The 19,405-nt window shown below is 32.6% G+C and overlaps 1 protein-coding gene across 1 annotated transcript in view; it reads right to left on the bottom strand.

The window, feature by feature from the left end:
* LOC143191537 (kinesin-like protein CG14535) overlaps positions 1-19,405 on the bottom strand; it is a 660,599-nt gene that overhangs the window by 494,706 nt on the left and 146,488 nt on the right. The window contains exon 4 of the mRNA XM_076396712.1: positions 6,589-6,699. Within this exon, the coding sequence (XP_076252827.1) occupies positions 6,589-6,692 (104 nt within the window). The 5' untranslated portion in view covers positions 6,693-6,699. The remainder of the gene's footprint in view (positions 1-6,588; positions 6,700-19,405) is intronic.

The raw sequence follows: 19,405 nt of genomic DNA, 5'->3' as shown, positions 1-19,405 counted from the left end.
TACAAAGAGGTTAAACAGAATTTCAGATAATGCCTTAAAAGAATACAAGTTTTAAAAGCATATAATAAAACTAATGGAAATTTCTCATTCGAATTTGTGTATAGATATATTTCAAAACGGCACCCTTGGGAAAACGCTAATAAAAAGAATATGAAGACAACAAAAGTGGATTCAAAAATCTAAAAATTATAACAATATCTGATTAGGTTTTGTTAATCATAATATTTTTCAATAATTCTTTGCAGATATATTGTTCTTCGTGCTAGAAAAAGGAATGGTTTTATTCCTTGACCAGAGTTAATGCTACAAGTGAGCTAGCAGAAATGAACCATCAGCTTTTGCTCTGGTTAAAGTTATATAAGTAAAGAATTAGAAGAAAGCATTAGTTATTGTTATGAACAATCCACCAAACTATAGTACAGTGTGGATCGGCAAAGGCTGTAGTGAAGAAATGTTCGCATAACATAACTTAAGTTTTGAAAATATCTTGTTAACGAGAAATACACAGGTTTCCGTGAAAGTGTCGCCAATCGTGAAAAAAACCGATACAAATTTACTTTACAAACAACTTCATGGTCTTCAGAAAAACATCGAGCCCATCTTGTTTAAGCTTCAATAATTACGCGACTGGAAAACTGGAAAACATGTTAAGCGCGTTTTATTGATCAAGAACTATACACTATCGTTTAAAAGATGGAAACAACAAGGTAGAGTAAAAGGGTAATCTAATCTGGAAATTGAAAAACAAAATTTTTAATACTTTCAAATTTTTAGGTTCTACTCAAGACTAAATTTATTAAATGTACAAAAACAGTGAATATTCTTTCAATATAAACATAATTTAAGGCAATTGCTTCAGGGATAACTGTGATATAAGCCATCCCTTCATACACTGTTAGAAAATATATGATATAAATAGTGTAAAGATAACCTACAAAGAGGTTAAACGGAATTTCAGATAATGCCTTAAAAGAATACAAGTTTTAAAAGCATATAATAAAATTAATGGAGATTTCTTATTCCAATTTGTGTATAGAGATATTTCAAAACGGAACCCTTGGGAAAACGCTAATAAAAAGAATGTGAAGACAACAAAAGTGGATCAAAAAAGCTAAAAATTATAACAATATTTGATTAGGTTCATAATATTTTTCAATAATTCTTTGCAGATATATTGTTCTTCGTGCTAGAAAAAGGAGTGGTCTTATTCCTTGATCAGTGTTAATCCTACAAGCCCAAGCGCTACCATGGAGAAATGAGCCATAAGTTTTTACTCTGGTTAAAGTTATACATGTAAAGAATTAGGAGAAAGCATTAGTTATTGTTGTGAACAATCCACCAAACCATAGTACAGTGTGGACCTGCAAAGGCTGTAGTGAAGGAATGGCTCGCATAACATAACTTAAGTTTTGAAGGTATCTTGTTAACGAGAAATGCACAGGTATCCGTGAAAGTATCACCGATCGTGAAAAACAAACGATAGAAATTTGTTTTACAAACAACTTCGTGGTCTTTGGAATAACACCGAGCCCATCTTATTTAACATGTTAAGCGCCTTTTATTGATGAAGAACTATACGCTCTCGTTTAAAAAACACGGTAGAAGAAAACGGTATACTAGTCTAGAAATTAAAAAAAATATTTAATACTTTCAAATTGTAAAGAAAGAATTTGTCTTTAGGAATATATGTCTTATGGAATTATTTTTGGAGATATAGCAATAAAAAACCTTGAGTTAGAATATTGTGTTGTATAGCACTAGGCATTTGCATGTATTTTCATAATTTTTACATCATTACTTTACATCTACTTTAAAATGGTAATTAGAAGGTGTTATCTCTAGTGTTTACACTGAGCCCGACAGGACTGCAGAAGTCGAACGAACATTCGAGTTGCAACAGCCTCCCTTCTACAACTATTACTTCTTGCCAAGAGTTGATGCAAGAGGATGACTGCGCCCATTGCTAGCTATTGCTGATCTTTTTGCAACAACTCGTCACTCAGTTTCTCACTTAACTTCCGTAGATAACTGCAATAGAAACAGTTTCATTAGGGCTTAGCAACTGGCAACACACTTTGCCTTGCTGATCATCATATAAACAGCAAGACTTTATGGCCATGAATATTCTGCTCCAGAGAAAGCTCTCCTAGAGTGACCGAAGTGTTTTACATTTGAGATTATCTTAGCAGATCCACCTTTGATAGCCAGTCACTATACACCACAGAGAACTCTTTTTTTTTATCTGGAAAGCAATGAAATGGCGAAATTATAGACTTCAAACTGATTTTTATTTATTTATTACAACGATTATTACGTACATTTTTTACTGTTTTTTGTATTAAAAATCCAAGTTTCAATATTTTTCACTTTATATACAACGGTTCAACTTTTTTTTTAATATTTTATTTTTGGCTTTTTAGTGCTAGATATTTAATTAATAAATTACTCAGTTATTTTATTAAGTAATACAATGGACAGCTCAAGTAAAAGTATAGCCCCTTTGAGGAAAAATACAAATATAGAAACAACGATTGAAAATAAGGAATGTTTCAGGCCCAGCGGTCCCCTACCTGGTCTAGGTGATTCGACAAATGTTCCAACTAAACTAAAAAAAAGTTGCTACCCTGTTAGGCATCGAACCCGTGACCTCCGCGTGTTGGTTTAACATTCCAACCATTACACCATAAAAACAGTTGCCTACAGTGTTTCTACGTCTTCTCATACCATATGGTTAGTGTTTAAAAAGCAAAATGAAAGGCTTTTCCATTGAATTACTTCCTATTTTTTATCACATCAATTCAAGTATAACATGATATCCAAATATCTGATTATTTTAGATAAAAATATATGTGAAAACATTATACGTGCCTTCGAAATTTATGGTTTTCCCTTGATTTTCCTCCCATCACTTCGGAAGTGCACTCTTTCGAATAAAAAAAGAATTTTGAAAATCTATAATTAACAGAGAAATGAGCGAACATACATTAAAAAAATATACAGCCGAACATAGAACCTCCTCCTTTTTTGAAGTCGATTAATAAACTAGGGATAGCCCCTAAGTTATGTAAGGAACAACCTAAAAAACGAGAAAGACCTAACACCAAGAGCCAGTCTTGATCAACTCTAGATGGTAAGAAGAAAGTTCTGGATAAAAAAGAAACATAATTTAATAAAAAATGTAGAAATATTTGTTACTCTACCCTCGTAACTTAATAAAATAACAAAAGAAGACGTTGAATTAAAAAGATACACAATGTGTAACGAAAATGTTTGCCCACAAAAACAACAAGCACTTGATATATACTTATTTTGAACACCGTATAAAGGCAAGTTCGTCCAGAGCTCTAGCAAACGAATACCATCGCCAACACACTTTTCGTTTTTGTTGCTTATGTTTCTCCCGTGTCATCTTTCATTCAAAGAACGAAGTCTTTTATTACAGGCCAATAAAAAGCTTCATCAAAAACAAATTCAAGTGACTGTTGAATATTTCCTGTCCCCGCCACCTATCAGTTATTCGCATCTAGATTCATTCGACCGAGAGAGAACCGAGACAAATAAAAGAAGCAGAAAAAATTACGAGGAATAATAACCAAGAACGTAAGGTACGTTTTGAATGAGGTTCTTTCTATACTGAAAACTGTTCCGATGCAGATACGGATCTATGACGTCCATTCCGCGAATACGTATGCGTTCTTTTTTCTCTCTTGTCGTTTTTCTTTAAGCGTTCCTCTCGCTGAACCGGGACTTTTTTCGAGCGCAGGAATGTGGTGAATTATGTAGGGATTATGTCTCGATAACAATAAATCCGGGGGGAAATTTCGGAAAGGTTTTTCGTAGATAATTAAATGTCTTTTCTCGTTTCGAAAAATATTAGGTCGTTCTGTAATTCGCTTTATTCCCGGATTTTTTTTTCGAATTTAAATTGGCTTTATGATTTTTATGACATTTTCGAGATAATGTCCTGCTGCTTTTCTTGCTTCTATTATTCCTTCATTAAAATAAGATTATTTCTAAATTTTCGGTATTTTAGTTATAAAACGATATCCTCAGACATGGTCCTTTTGAATGAAAAGTTCAATGATTATCCCAGAAAAAGGGACAATGATTACAGGTTCTGTGAAATAATATTTGAAATTGTTAAATAACGCTATATTAGGTTCCTTTCTTTTCCCTGTCTATCTAGTAACATAGCAATAGTCGCATTTTTCCACACTGCGGCATTAAGAAACAATGCAGCCGATATAAACTGCAGTTACTTGATGAGTAAAGAAGAATTCGTAAGAAGGTGATATTTAGTGAGTTTGCTGGGTGTGTCAGAACATCCCATTAAAGCTGCAGCTGTGTATTTTCCCCAAAATCAGCAGCCCGTGGCACAGTGCCAACATGAAGCATGACTTTTGCATCAACATGTCAATCAATTTTGTTCAACTAACGTGAGTAGACATCTGTAACACATCTAGTAACACTTTCACTCAGTTTTGTGCTTGGGATTATCATAAAAGATCCATTCTTCATCGCTAGTCACAATAGATCACAATAAAATTTTCTTTTTTGTCTGGCTTTATGATTTTTATGACATTTTCAAGATAATGTCCTGCTGCTTTTTTTGCTTCTATTATTCCTTCATTAAAACAAGATTATTTCTAAATTTTCGGTATTTTACTTATAAAATGATATCCTCAAACGTGGTCCCTTTGAATAGAAAGTGCATTGATTATCCCAGAAAAAGAGACAATGATTACAGGTTTTGTGAAAAAATATTCGAAATTGTTAAATAATACTGTTAGGCTAGCATCTAGCAACATAGTAATTTTCCACACTGCAGTATTATACTATACCTAAGTTTAGTGAGTTTACTGGTTGTATCAGAATATCCCATTAAAGCTGCAACAGTATATTTTTCCTAATATCGTTAGCGTGTGGCAGAGTGTTGTCATACAAGATGAATTTTGCATCAATTTCTTCAACTGACGTAAGTAGATACCTGTACTAACACTTTCACTCAGTTTTGTGCTTGGGAATATCATAGAAGATACATTCTTCACTGCTAATCACAACAGTAAAATCTTCTTTTTAAACCTTGATGTTGAATTGATTCTTCAGGAATTTGAATGGACTTTCAGTCAATTCTTGTGGTAATTATTTTCCCTCCTCTGAATCTCTCCCAGTACATGTAAATGTCTGGAAATGTTCATTCATCTAACTAGGATCTTAAAGTTCTTTTGGAGTTTGTTCTGGGTTTTCGCCTAATAAGTTTTGGAATTTATAGTCTTCAAGATTTTTTGATACTCCACTCTTTGTTATCGGTATCACTTGTCATTCCAACCAAAATCGATAAATGGGATATGACGGATGAATCGCTTGACTCAAAATTCCTTCTTCAATAAAAATCGTAATTTTGGAATCGTATGGGAAACAAGGGGTACGGTGGTAAAGTACAGTGGGTAAGGTGTCTCGACGATCACATCTACTCAGACTTTAACAAAAACGTTTGCATATATTTCTCCCAGATCTATTTTGAAATAAATCATGCTACCACATCGGAAATACTTAGTTTTTCTAATTGACTTTTCAGTTTTTTTCATTTTCTTCGTTGTTCTATATCCAAATTTTTTTGGTTAAATTTAATGTCTTGATATCTAATGACATATTTTTTGAAATTACTTGAAATACTGTTTTTTTTTATTGCACACTATAGTTTTATATATCGTTATTATCTGCGATATAACATAACCTGGAGGAAGAAAATAAAATAGATTCATTATCCCATATTCAAATTAGTTCTTTACTAGTGTGGCGATCGCCACGACCCTTTAGGCCACCACGAATACATCAACAAGTACAGAGGTTGGCAACGCCGGTGAATTGGTACCATGCAGTTCCAGGGTATAAAAGACCATCACGACGATGTCTCGCTCTCTTCTCTTTTCTCCATCCCCCTGTAATAGTACCACTTCCACAGCGCTACCGTACTTCCCCTACCTAACCTAATATCCTGTCAATTCTCCCGTCGACCACATGTATTACTCAATATCGAAATAAACAACTGATTATTAAACCAGTGTTTTTCAATTCTCGTGCAAATTCCTTCCAAAAATAGTAGTGAGTGTTCTGACAAATAATCGCAGCGGCAGCCACACATTTCGACCGACTGACCGACCCGACGAACATACCTACACTAGCTTCAACAATCAACACGTGATTTTTGGTTCTACTAATAAAGTTTATCAAATCTCCAGTTTCAGCGAACTTCGATACATAGTTGATGTGTTGAATATATAATGAAGAATATCCTAACGTTAATAAATAATAAAATGAATGTTTTGTCCGAATAAGTGGGTTGTTGATTGAATAATGTCAGCAGTACGAGGTACTTATATCAAGTCATCAATATAGTCTTATTAGAATATAGAGCCTCAGCGTCCATGCTACCGTTCTGAAGACCCAATCTGTGCAATAAATGACTGCAAAATGCTGGCATAGTTAATAGATCAATGTGGCTGATATCCGGAAGCCAATAGATTAAATTCCAACAACTAAATTACTTTAAAAATGGCTATAAAATAGATAAAATAACATATTTACCTGGGTCCATTATTGTTATTCACTGGCATTGGAGTTGGGATCCTTGGTGGTGCCACAGGTATAGGAGTTACTCTTCGTTTCTGATGTGGCTTGACACCGTCCATTTTGAATCTACAAAGAAAATATCTATATCAATATATCAATATTTGTATAATTATTATTCTAAATTCAAGATACATAAAAAACAATCAACGTATAAGCTAAACTCAGAAAAATAAGCATTAGAATTAATATTCCTGATCTAAAAAATCATTACCTCGTTTATTTAAACAAATCAAATCAAAAATAATGGTGAAATATTATCTAGGTCGATTATATCACCGACTGGTTTTAGTTGTATAGTATTTTTTAAAGATATCAGCATCGAAAAACTAGTTCATTCTCTAACATGAAATGAACTACATAAAATCAGTCACGTAGTAAACTAAAATAAAGCTGCATTAAATTAATAAATATTCGTTATTATCGAGATAAATAGATTAATTTGTTCGGTATTCAATAAGAAGAAGAAGAATGCAATTCTTTCTTAATTTACTTATTCTAAATAATAACTATTTTTACCGTACTATCTAGTATAATAAATTAAAAATTGTTTTGTAGTATATTTCAGTAGAATTTAATTCAATACAGAAATAAAACAAACACAACGTACGTTGACATTTAAACAACAAAATGTTTACACACCCACAGGAAATAGAGATAAATTAAATTCTTATCAACAAAATAATTAATTCAGAGATCCGAATTGTGTTTCTTAACATTTAGGAGTCGCTGAGATATCGTAGTATCAAAAGATATTAAAATTACGCCAACATCATTAAACTTACTCGACAAAATATGATGTAATTAGGATTGAATAATGAGGTAAACAACTTATTCTTTAATAATGTCACAAAAATATATAATTTTGTTCCATAATGTATTAAAATAAAATGATTGTTAATGAATATGAATATTAATAAACGTGAGACTTATGGGTTGCTGCATGAGATAATTCAAATGAAATAATTGAAAAGAACCAATGTCATGCTACAGTTGGTGACGCGGGACCTTTAATATTCTTCATCTGGCCTCTGTTAATATTTATCTCCTATTTTTCATATTCCTCTCTATGATCTTGGTCCATGTCTCTTTCCTCAACTGTGAAAATTTTAGAATGTGTACTCAGCGTCCTATTTGATAGCTAACAAAAATCAGATTGTAATAGTGTTCAAGTGTTGGAGCCATACATATGGATGGTAAAAGTTGAAGTTTTCCAAAAATCCGGTTCTTGACTGCAATATTTTTAATTTTCTACAGACACCATCCTAGAGAGAATCAGCAGAATTAGAGTTATTGCAGCTTGGCAAATTCATAAGCCGAATACTTCAGAAACAGATACCGCTTTGTTCTGCTGTATTACTTATCCCAAGTACTTAAAATCTTGCACTGGCTCTAGTGCAACGAAGCAATTGGATACCATAAATAATTAATAATTGGCAACTTCCTTCATTCATTCTCAAGACATATAGCTCTGCATTATGAACTATCTCATGAAGAATGCTAGAAGCTTCAACATCTGAATATCGAAAATAATACAAGGCAAAACTACAAAATACAAAGTACATTCTGTCAACTTTGAAAATAGGAAAAGAAACTAAATTCAAATTATTCCTAAATCGGCATAAGTAATCATCTAAAAAGTATATGGTTAAAGAACAGTTGCGGCAAAAGTACCGCTACCATTTTGCATCGCATACACTTTTCTGCATGCAATTTTGAAAAGTGATTTGAAAATGTTGCCGTACAAAATTTAATTAGACCAAACACAGCTGCCGAGAGATCATGATCAACGAGTTGAGTATAGTAATGCAATCCTAAGGCTGTCGATGAAACTAGTTTTCTTCTCAATGGCCACGACAATAAACAGACCAGTCGGTTTTGGGTAACACAGAATCCTCAGTTAATTCATGAAACATCATTGCGTCCACTAAAAACAACTGTATGGTGTAGTATTCATGCTGGAACATCATTGTTCCCAATTTTTTTGGAAAATGACCAAGATGTTGAAGTTATTGTTACTGCTGAACGGTACCAAGACATGATTCGAAATTTTCTTGTGCCTGAAATGCAAGACCAAGGGCTAGAGGACATGCGGTTTCAGCAAGATTAGGTACAGCACACACAGCTCGTTCAACAATTCAATTATTGAATGACGTTTTTCCACGAAGACAAATTTCGCCAAATGACGATTCAGCATGGCCAGCCAGATATCCGGATTTAACAGCACCAGACCTTTTCTTATAGGGTTTTTTAAAATCAAAAGTATATTTGAATAAGCCCCAAATGATTCAACATCTTCAAAACAACATTCGTCACGAACTTTGTATGAAAACCAAAACTTACTTATCTTTTATTTGGGCAAATCTATAGGCAATCAAAATGGTGGTGGGACTTTTGCCCCACGTTGTATCAACTAAATAACATGTCAATTTTAAAGTCTAAAGCCAAAATTAACCGAAAATTTTACTCGATATCTTCAAGAATTTCATTGAATTTTTCAACGATTTGTGCACTAGGGCAAGGATCATCTTTAACATCGAAACTTCATGAACCAAAACGACCAAAACATTTCTAAAACTTGAGGTAATTTAAGCACTAATCACCACAAATATCACATAATTCGACCCAATATTTCTTTTCTAAGCAAAAAAAGCAAAATATAACGAAAATGGCCTTCAAGAGCAGGGTTGCCAATAACAATTTTTTAAATTCCCCAACAATCCAAATCAAATTCCCTAAATTGGGGATAAAAATTTCGTGATTCCTCTCAAAAGTCCCCTCAAAATTATTTTAAGAAATGACAAAAAACAAGTCAAACGTTTAAATAATAATTATTTTTATCTTTTCATTATATGAAATTAAAGTGTAGTGTTATGAAATATAATTTTGCTTGATAGTTTAAACTTGTCACTGCCGCGAAATTTCTTAATCCTGTTTTCAGTCAATTGAGGTTCTCCCTATTCTCAGTTTAGAAAGACGCTAAATATTATCTCCTGTGATCAGTTTAAAAACGGCAGCATCAGCAGTAAGAACATCAAAAATATGTTTGAAAACAAATACTCTCCCGCAGTGCTTTTAAGGCGAAACACTTTACCTCAGTAGCATTCACCACCTATGTTATTTTCACAAAATTCAAAACAATTCAATACAAAATCCAGCATAGCATTAACTCGTCGCTGGTCATCTAATTTTTGCGCTGTCGCAGATTTACGAAGTACTGGGAATCGCTTTAGCACTAGACCAGTAATTATTTTCATAGCTGTTGAGCCTCTGATGGATTTACCATGGATAAAATTCTTGCCATGCTTTATAGAAATCTGCGTTAGCAGCACGAGGTATATTTTCAATTTTTTTTAAATATTCCGTATTCCAAAACTCTCAAACCAATCCAAATTCTCCAGTTTTTTATCTAATCTATATTTCCTAGAAGTATTCCGACCCGAACTATCGACGTTATGTTTATGATAAGATGTCCAAATCCCCGCATATAGTCTCCATTTTCAAAACGCTATAATTTTTGAGGGAGGAAAGTAATGAGACTATTTACATATAAAACATTATATGGACTGTCGCCTTTCGATAGATATGCTTAGTTGAATAATTATTACAAGAATAAATATTACTACAGATAAAAAAATCTACTCATTTTGCTATTACTTATGTACTTGAGCGGATTGTTGGACCGAACGGTTAATAAATAAAATAAAACTTTTTTTTTCAGAGTATATTCGGTTAAAATGTCATACGAGAAAACATAACACACAATTAAATGCAGATTTAGTGAACATCTTATAGCGACCTTGAGCCATGTCGAATTTTACATCGTAGAATAACGGTCAAGCAGCGACAACTAGAACACGACAACGAATAGCTGGCAACCCCGAGACGTTTATCTGGGATGTTTTTGAAGGGTATTTCGATCATTCAGTAACTGACCATCGTTTGGTTTAGACGTGCCACCATCGTCTGCCCAAGCCTCGTCACCAAGTAACACCGCTGGCCTCCGTTTATTTATTTTGTATTTTCCACATTTTTTAAATTACTTCAATAAATAACGGTCACATAATGAAAACACCACTGTTTCATTTCGTTTTACCTCCATTCACCGAGCCATATCAATTAACCATAAAATCTTAATACTTATTAATAGTTATTGCAAAAGATGCAAATTTCTAACGCCATAGCCATAACAATTTAGACGTTCTATCGCGAACAACACAAAACTGAAAATATATGGGACATATTCGACTAACTAGTCATTCAAAAAGTCATACGTAGAACATTATTCTGCGTAAATATACCTGTTCCGCAATCCACGTAATACTAAACCCAAAACAATAAAACATTGATAAATGAACGGCTATGACTTTAGAGCGCAGCTACAAATATTCTCGGTGAATGTTTATGGTGAATGAGATACCACCGCAAGTGTCGCAGATTTGAGTTATTAAAGCAGATAGCGCCAGCCGAAGAACTGTTGGTTAAGTGCTGACAATGGACGTTCTTTGTCAACGGATCGCTAATTTTACTAGATAAAGCCATTAAGACAATAATAAATTAAATATCATATAATTTATTTTGCAGCTCAGCTCATATATATGGTAATGTTCTTGTGGACAATTAATGAATAACGAGGTACAGAGATATCAGTTTTTTTGAAACCATTTAATGCAGTATCGTATAATAATTAATCTCATATTTTCATTAAATAATTTGTTGGTTCTTGAAGTACAATACAGTCCTTTGGTTCTAAAAAAAAGAAATTACCAGGAAATATTTCCGGAAATTTTGAAAATGTGTAAATTTATAAACCCCGATGTACTCTTTTCAAATTTCAACTTTGCCAGCTCTAATCTTTTCACAATTTAAACAAAATAAAAACATTTATAGACAAAATGAAACCAGAGAAAATTTCCTACAATTTATGTAATAACTACGTTTTTTTAAATAAAAAAAGTTTAAGAAACCTTATATAGAAGTAAAAGACCTCAGCGTTCGTGTTGATTGGCCAAAATTGCTCAGCTATTCTGAATCCCAACAATCTCTTCAATCTCACACATTCGAAAGGATATTATAAACTCTATTATTTCTTAATTTTACTGTTATTAAAACCAAATGATCTTCATCTGAAATATAATAAAAGATAGAAGTTGGTCATCATATACTTCGCTAGTTGTGTTTTAACCTTATTCAAGCTTTTGATCATTTTTCAGCTGTTGTAATCTAAGGAAAGTTATTTTATTTACTCGAATTATAAAATAAAACAGTCGAAAAGAATCTTTATAGTTCTAGAGTCTTATTATGAAAGGTTTTCTTACGAAAAATCTTTTAAAAATACGGTTTTAAACACTTTGGTGGTGATGCCACCACATCAATATTAGAGACACGTTTGGTTTGTTTTAACGGTTCATTGCTGTATTTTATTTTAGGGTTTGTTGACATTTTGATATTCGTCATATTATACCAGTGTAGCGACCGTTACAACCCTTTAAGCCACCATGCATTCACTTAAATCAAAATCAAAAGTTCACTACGACAACGTCTCGCTCTCTTTTCTTTTCTCTACTCCCTTGTAACAGTACCACTTCCACAACGCTACCGTACTTCCTTTACCTTAACCTAATTTCCTGTCCATTCTTCCATCGAATTTAATCGAGTTTAAATCAAAATAAACAAGTATTTCTTCAACCAGTTTTTATAGTTCTCGTGCAAATTCCTTCTACAAAAAAGTAGTGAGTGTTCGGATAAACAATCGCATCGACAGCCACTCATGCCGACCGAACGACCAGACGAACATTCCTACACCAGAACATCACCAAGAAGTACAATACTTTAGTTGCACCTATTCAAAAACATTTACTAAACTAGCCACGACACAAGATGTCCTTGTTGAGTAAGAAAATGTCTTGATAAAAGTTTTTAAAAGTTATAGGTATTTGCTCTTGGGTGAGAAGTTACACTGGGTGCAGCGGATCTTCTTATTCGAGTTGCAATAATGTATCCACCAAAATCCTTGCAACAGTTGATTCATCAATTTGTGCTGTCTGAAATTTAAGCTACCTGAAGGTCCTTTGAGAAATTGAGCTGAATTTTCGTACAATAATTTGCTATTTATTGTCTTCGAACTGTTTGGCCCTCCAGGTCGTTTTTTGCTATTGATATCAAACACATCACATTTAAATCTAATACTTATCCAATGCAAGCTCTGCACAACTTAGTACCTGTTGTTTCAGGTATATAAATGTCAAGATCATCGAATTCAATACATAATAGAATTTAAATTATATATAAACACTAAAGTTTGTGTAAGCGTCACGCAAAGTGTTGTTTAACCAAAAGTAACTCTAAATATATGAGCAACAAAAAAGTTATTCCGTACTATAAACATTCAGTTTGGAAACAGAAAGTGGAAAATGAAACTTTAATAAGACTATCTAAACTAGATGGACAGTTTTATTTCCTGAATCCATTTTATTCTCGTTTTTATGGAGTGCTGTAAAAAAAGGACCGTGACACTTTCTCGGCTTTATATCAATTTTATTTAAATGTCATATAGTTGAGGAAACTACCACTGCATTACGGACAATAAAAATAAAACGCCAAGTAAGACAATAAAATTAGAAAAATATTTGTATATAATTACTGAAGATAAAATGGTTATAATTATTTCGCTGGTACCCTAAGAGAATTGTTATCTTAAATTAGTTTACACCTTCAAAGTTAAAGAAAAACACTAAAAATCGTCAATAAAGTTTTGATAGACAACCTGAAACATAGATGAGCAGCTTTTTTGCCAATTCTGCTTTACTTTAACCTCCTCAGAGACTAAACTTAAAGTGTTTTTTAAAAAAAAGGGGACGCCGACGCTTTCCTGGCCTTGTTTGCTTTTCATTTAAATGTCCGCTGGTCCATAAAACTACCACCGCTTCACCCTGTTCACCCCTAACCGACGCCTGTTCTGTGAACGTCTACTAAAAGACCATAGGGGCTGTTTGTATCCCATTTTTTTGTTGTTACAGCGCTAGGGCATAAGTTTTAGATTAGGTTTTCGTTTTCGACGATAATCCGGGGACGTTTTAAGTATTTATAGTCGTTCTGAAGATGAAATAGGGATGTTATACGGCCTTGTTGACACAATAGAAATGTTATTTTGCGACAATAAAAAACAAAAGGTCGACTAATCAACGATCCAATCATTGAGATCGAAAGCAAACAACACATTTATTAGGCTAATTAATGTCAAACAATAAATATTTATTTAAAACTAGACCAAATTCATTTAATGTTGATGAAATAATATCTTGAAAAGTTGTTCTCAATTAATCACTACAAAAACACTGTATTTGCCTTTTCCTTAAATATTCTATATAATCAGACCTACAAATTAGTTTTAAAGGGTTTACAACATATGGTGTTACTGTGTGTATTAAATCGCATGGAATACATTTGGAAACAACTTCATGTTGAAGCCCTGCATGTCCATCGATGTATAAACAACAATTGTTTTCAGTGCGTTGAAAATTTCTGAATTTGTACCCAGTAAATCACATTTACGGGATGTTTTACTTTTAAACTTTAATTTAAAGAAAAAAAGCGTCTGAAGATTATTGAATAATGTTATGTGAAGCTTATGGCAACTATGCTCCATCGATTTCATCACGTGAATACTGGTTTAGAAGATATAAACATCGTGAGTTTAATACCGAAGAAAAAGAGTGTTCTGGAATTTGAATACGTGGATTTGAAAGCATTGATCGATGATGATCCGTGTAAAACGCAAGAAAATGGGGGGATCATGGGGATCGCCTGGTGATGCATCAGCATCAGCGACAAAGCAACATATCCATGGTTTCAAGTTAACGCTCCGATGTTGTAAGTATACCAGATGATAAAACCTAATGTTTTGGTTGTGATGGTTTATCAGCGGGGATCGCTATTGACTACAATTGAAATACGAGCAAAGACATAACATTGTTATTCTTCAGCATAACGACGCTGGACCACATATTGCAAAACAAGTGAAAACATACTTGGAAACATTAAATTAAGAAGTGCTGCTCACCCGCCGTATTCTACAGACCTTGCTCCTTCTAATCACAACTTATTCCGACATATGAGACAGGTTAAGTGTCTGAGTGCAGCGCTTCGCTTCATATGAAGCTACCAAAAAATAGGTCAATTCGTGGATAGCCCCAAAAACAAATTGTTCTATCGAGGAATGGAATCTGAAATTGCCTGTAAAATGGGAAGAAATGGCAGCTATCGATGGACAATACTTTGAATAAAGACATTGTATCAATTTTTCACAATGAAGCTTCAAATTTTAAAGAAATCCTTTAAAACTAATTTTTATAGGTCTAATAATAAAAATTATTACTATTCAATATATTTTTCAAGTATCTGAGATTATATTCTAAAAATTGGTTTGATAAAAATTTGGTGAATATGGTGAGTGAATAGGGAGATTGCAGAAAGTTCTCCAATTTATTTTTATTCATTATATTATGGGGAAGAAGCATTCTCATACAAAAACATTATCTTGGTGTATTTTCAGAGCATCTCAGTAAAAGCAATGGAATTATTTTTCACGGTGATTATAGAGAATATTTTCATCAATATTTAAGCTAATACAAGCGAATATGCTTCTCTGATCCTATTCAACACATAAAATAGCTTTCGAAATGTGATTCGTTTTCAGTAATAATACTAACATCTATGGTATCAGTTTATTCATACAAGGTTATTCCATATTCATGAAACTTTACGTGTTGAACATTCATTTACCCATGTTATCTGCTTCTGTTTAATGGCATCAGAAATAAGTGTAGATCCATCAAACACTAACGTAGTTAGCTTAGTTTTTAAAGCTTCCTCTAGCATATTGTGACTGGCAATGAAAAGTAGTTTTACTGAGGCAATCCTAAAGGTAATAAGTCATAGAGTCCGGGAGAATCATCCACGGCGGCACCGAAGCAGAATATTCACGACCATTATATGCATATGGTAGGATCATCAAGGTGCAATGTATAACGAACTACTAAATAATGAAACTATTATGGCATTAAACAAATTTAACTGCGTATTGTTACAAAAATAACTGCAATAGCTAGTAAGAGCCTTCTGAAACGCCCACAGTTTTCAAATGTTGTTCAAGTGTAAAAACGAATCACTGAATGGATCACTATCAAACTGAGGTTGTTCCTTTATCAACATATTGCTGGAAAGACTAGGAAAGGAAAAGGAAATCACCTAAAATATCGACACAATTAATAATATTTTGTTAAATACATACATCTAAAAATATATTGATTACTATATAATTGGAATTCATAAGTAAAGTCCAAAAGAGTTAAGAAAAATATCCAGCAAGTTAAAAAAGTTGTATTGAATAATCAATTTAAGAATATCCTGTTTCTGAGATTACATATATTCCAAGGCACTTAAAGTTACGAAACTGTCGTAAAATACAGTAAGCTCGTAGACTAACATTTTAAAATATAACAGTATCTAGAATGAAAAGATTTTCGCTTAATTGAAATAATTGGTGCCTCCTTTAATCTTAACATTGTCATTTATTACGAAAACTGCAGTAACATCACTGAATTGTTATTTATGGTAGTAAACACTCCCATAAAGAAAGCGTTGCATTAATAGATTTCGTTTATGCTCTGAAAGTTCCAGAAAAATACAGAATTCTCAGAGAAAAGCTGGAATTATATTGTTCCATAGGGAATTAGAATAATTGTGGAAATAAAACTAAATCTTACTTCACGACTAAGAAAGAAAATTCGCTAGTAAAGGAACTGTTTCGATAAAATCAATATCATTATTTTTCAACAACAGTAATGAGGTGGTTTTAACATTATATAACATAACATTATAAGAATGTAGTTCTCTTGTAGCTGTACTAATTTATACAAAATATAAGAAGCTTAAGTACGTAATAAGTAGAATTGTAGTAATCTATAAAATTGTAAGGGTTGTGGGTTTTCTCTGAGAATACAGAATCTTATTTTAGAGTCAATATTGACTTTCAATTACTGTCATCACACATATTTAACTGATTGTCCAATGCACTAATACTCTTTCACAAAATTTAACACTAACAAGTTGCAATGGTAAGCGTTTCATCATTTTGGAATCTTTGGAAAATAAGAGTTAGTAACAGTTTATATTAGCTGACAACTAGACGTGCAATAGTCATAAAATTAGACACATGATGTGTCCTAAGAGAGGATCGTTGAATTATATTATTGGAAATGTAATACAAACCACCACTGTCAAACCAAACTGTTAGTGTTCAATAATGTTAGACGTATAATCTACGTAAAGTAATTAATCGCATACGCAAATTTTGTTTCATTGGATTTAATGGTCCATGTATTTAACCACATTTGTACTCCATTAAGATGTATTTAACGGTTATTGGATATTTATATCAATATAATTCAATAATAATAATATTAGATCTTCATTAGATGCCGACACTTTGTATATTGGACCTAGTATCTTTTTTAGAGGGCTGTCTAGATATATGGATGTAGATGACTGTGTTTGTCATTAGTTTCACAATGAACTGTATATCAGTATAGTAAGATATGTTTTGTAATATTATGGATAGAGAATATAGCTCATTAGTTTAATGTGCATAGAATGCTACACCTTCTCAAAAGCTTGGAAATACAGAACACTCTTTAAACATTTTAAAAATTAAATTATATAATTACTGTTTGATTTATCTTGGTAAAAACTAATTAACGTAATATAAAATTAATAAAACTGTATTTTGTCCATCATTTACAGATGAAGCGCTCATCTCCGACCTTACATACATTTTTGAACAAGTTGTTCAAAACTAATGCTTCAGTTAACACTGTTGAACATTAAATTCTCAATGTGTTCTTGATTCCTTGATTTTTTTCTCGTTTGACTAGTCGATTCAACATTTTTCTACTGAGACTATTATTTAGTGTGTACATATTTTAGTGTATTATGACCAATCAAGAAAGTGATAGAGGATATATATTTTAGATAAAATAAATGCATTAATACAATATAGCTAAAATGACGTTTGTCGGTTTTTAATCTGTAGTGATAAAAACTAATATTTTAAATAATTTTGCGTACGTCTGACAACCGGCCGTCGTCCGTTTGTCAGACGTATGCAAAATTCTTAATGCAATAGTGTTAAGAGGTTTTAACCCTTAGCTATAAATTGTTGAGGCTGTATAATTAACTGTAGTTTTCAAATTTACTATAATGTGTAAGAAATACTTTTACTTCTTGGTAAATAAAATTTTAATTATATTTGATAACATTTTTGTTCAATTATTTTATTTAGATTATAATTTTCTTGTATGTTAAAGCCAAACTGAACTAAAACTCAGAGTTGATGCGACAACACAACAACAATGTTCCGACGTCACAAATATTCATGACGCTTTACTAAAAAAGCTTTAAATAAACCATAAATAACTTATTTTAGTAAAGTGAAAAAATTATGAAAAGAAATATCTTAAATATTAAGTCAGCTCCAACTCGAATTATTTTACTCGTTAAGAGAAACAATAAAATTCACTTTATTCCACGTCGTGGCGTATAAGTTAAAATACCAGCCATCAGCCGGCATCAGATAATAATCGTATGTAATTTAAGTTGCGAGGACGACCCCCCGTGCGAAAACTCCTCTCTCCTCGGATACCAACAGTTGCGCCGTTGGCCTCCTCCTACCCGCTCTTTACCTTTGAACTTTTACAATTATCTTTTTAGTTATTCGCTAGGCCCGACGAGACTTTCATTTCGTACAATTAACTCGAACTAAAATATTTGAACGAATCCACCAGCAGTTCAAACAACGGCCCTGCCTCCCCAAGGCACCGAAAAAAAATTACCGAACTTTCGCTGTTGTTGTTTCGGAAGTTTTTCCATTTTTATTTTCCGCCGTGCCTTAATTTAACTTATAATATCATTATAAACAACAAACATCCTAAATATATGGGATTAGTTAATTAAAAAAAAACATTCTTTAAGCATGTACGGATGAATTTTTGGGTAACCAAGAGCCTAGAAAAAATGAAATCTAGAAGAGTGAAAGAAATTTCAGTCTCCCATATCTCTCATGCAATCTACTGGTCTATATAAATCAGCTTTTTCGAATGAAATATAATTATTAAAATAATATATTACGGACGAATTTCGATCACTTAGCGATCACAAGTTACTAGGAATATAGAAACGTTATACTAGCACTTATATAGTCTATTTATAGTTTTTTGTACATACATCATCAAGATGTTTAACGAATTGCTTGCCGCAAATTTTAAATTCGTTTCAGAATCAGACATTATTTTCCTTCTCATTTTATTCTAGTTAAAAAGAGATACAATGCAGCCTAATTAGTTCGAACGCGTAAACGAACTAACCTGTCAAAGTCGTCCAGTTGTCAGACGTATGCAAAATTCTTGAAATCAACAGTGATAAGAGGTTATAACTCTAACCTATAAACTGTTGTGGCTGTACAATTAACTGTAGTTTTTAGATCTACTATAATGTTAAAATAAATTATATTTGATACCATTTTTGTTCAATTATTTTATTTAGATCAGAATTTTGTTGTATGTCACAGCCAAACTGAACTAAAACTCAAGAGTTGATGCGGCAATACTGCGACGTTTTGACGTCACAAATTTAGATGGCGTACAGAATAAATTTGAATAGACTATATGTGAATATGCACCACTATTAAACTAGGCAATTAAAAAAAGAGAAAAAAGTA

This window comes from Rhynchophorus ferrugineus, unplaced genomic scaffold (genome assembly GCF_030347505.1).
Source record: "Rhynchophorus ferrugineus isolate W39M unplaced genomic scaffold, kcgeb_rfMv2 rfM2, whole genome shotgun sequence".
Classification (NCBI taxonomy): Eukaryota; Metazoa; Arthropoda; class Insecta; order Coleoptera; family Curculionidae; genus Rhynchophorus; species Rhynchophorus ferrugineus.
This window is presented reverse-complemented; position numbering and strand designations above follow the sequence as displayed.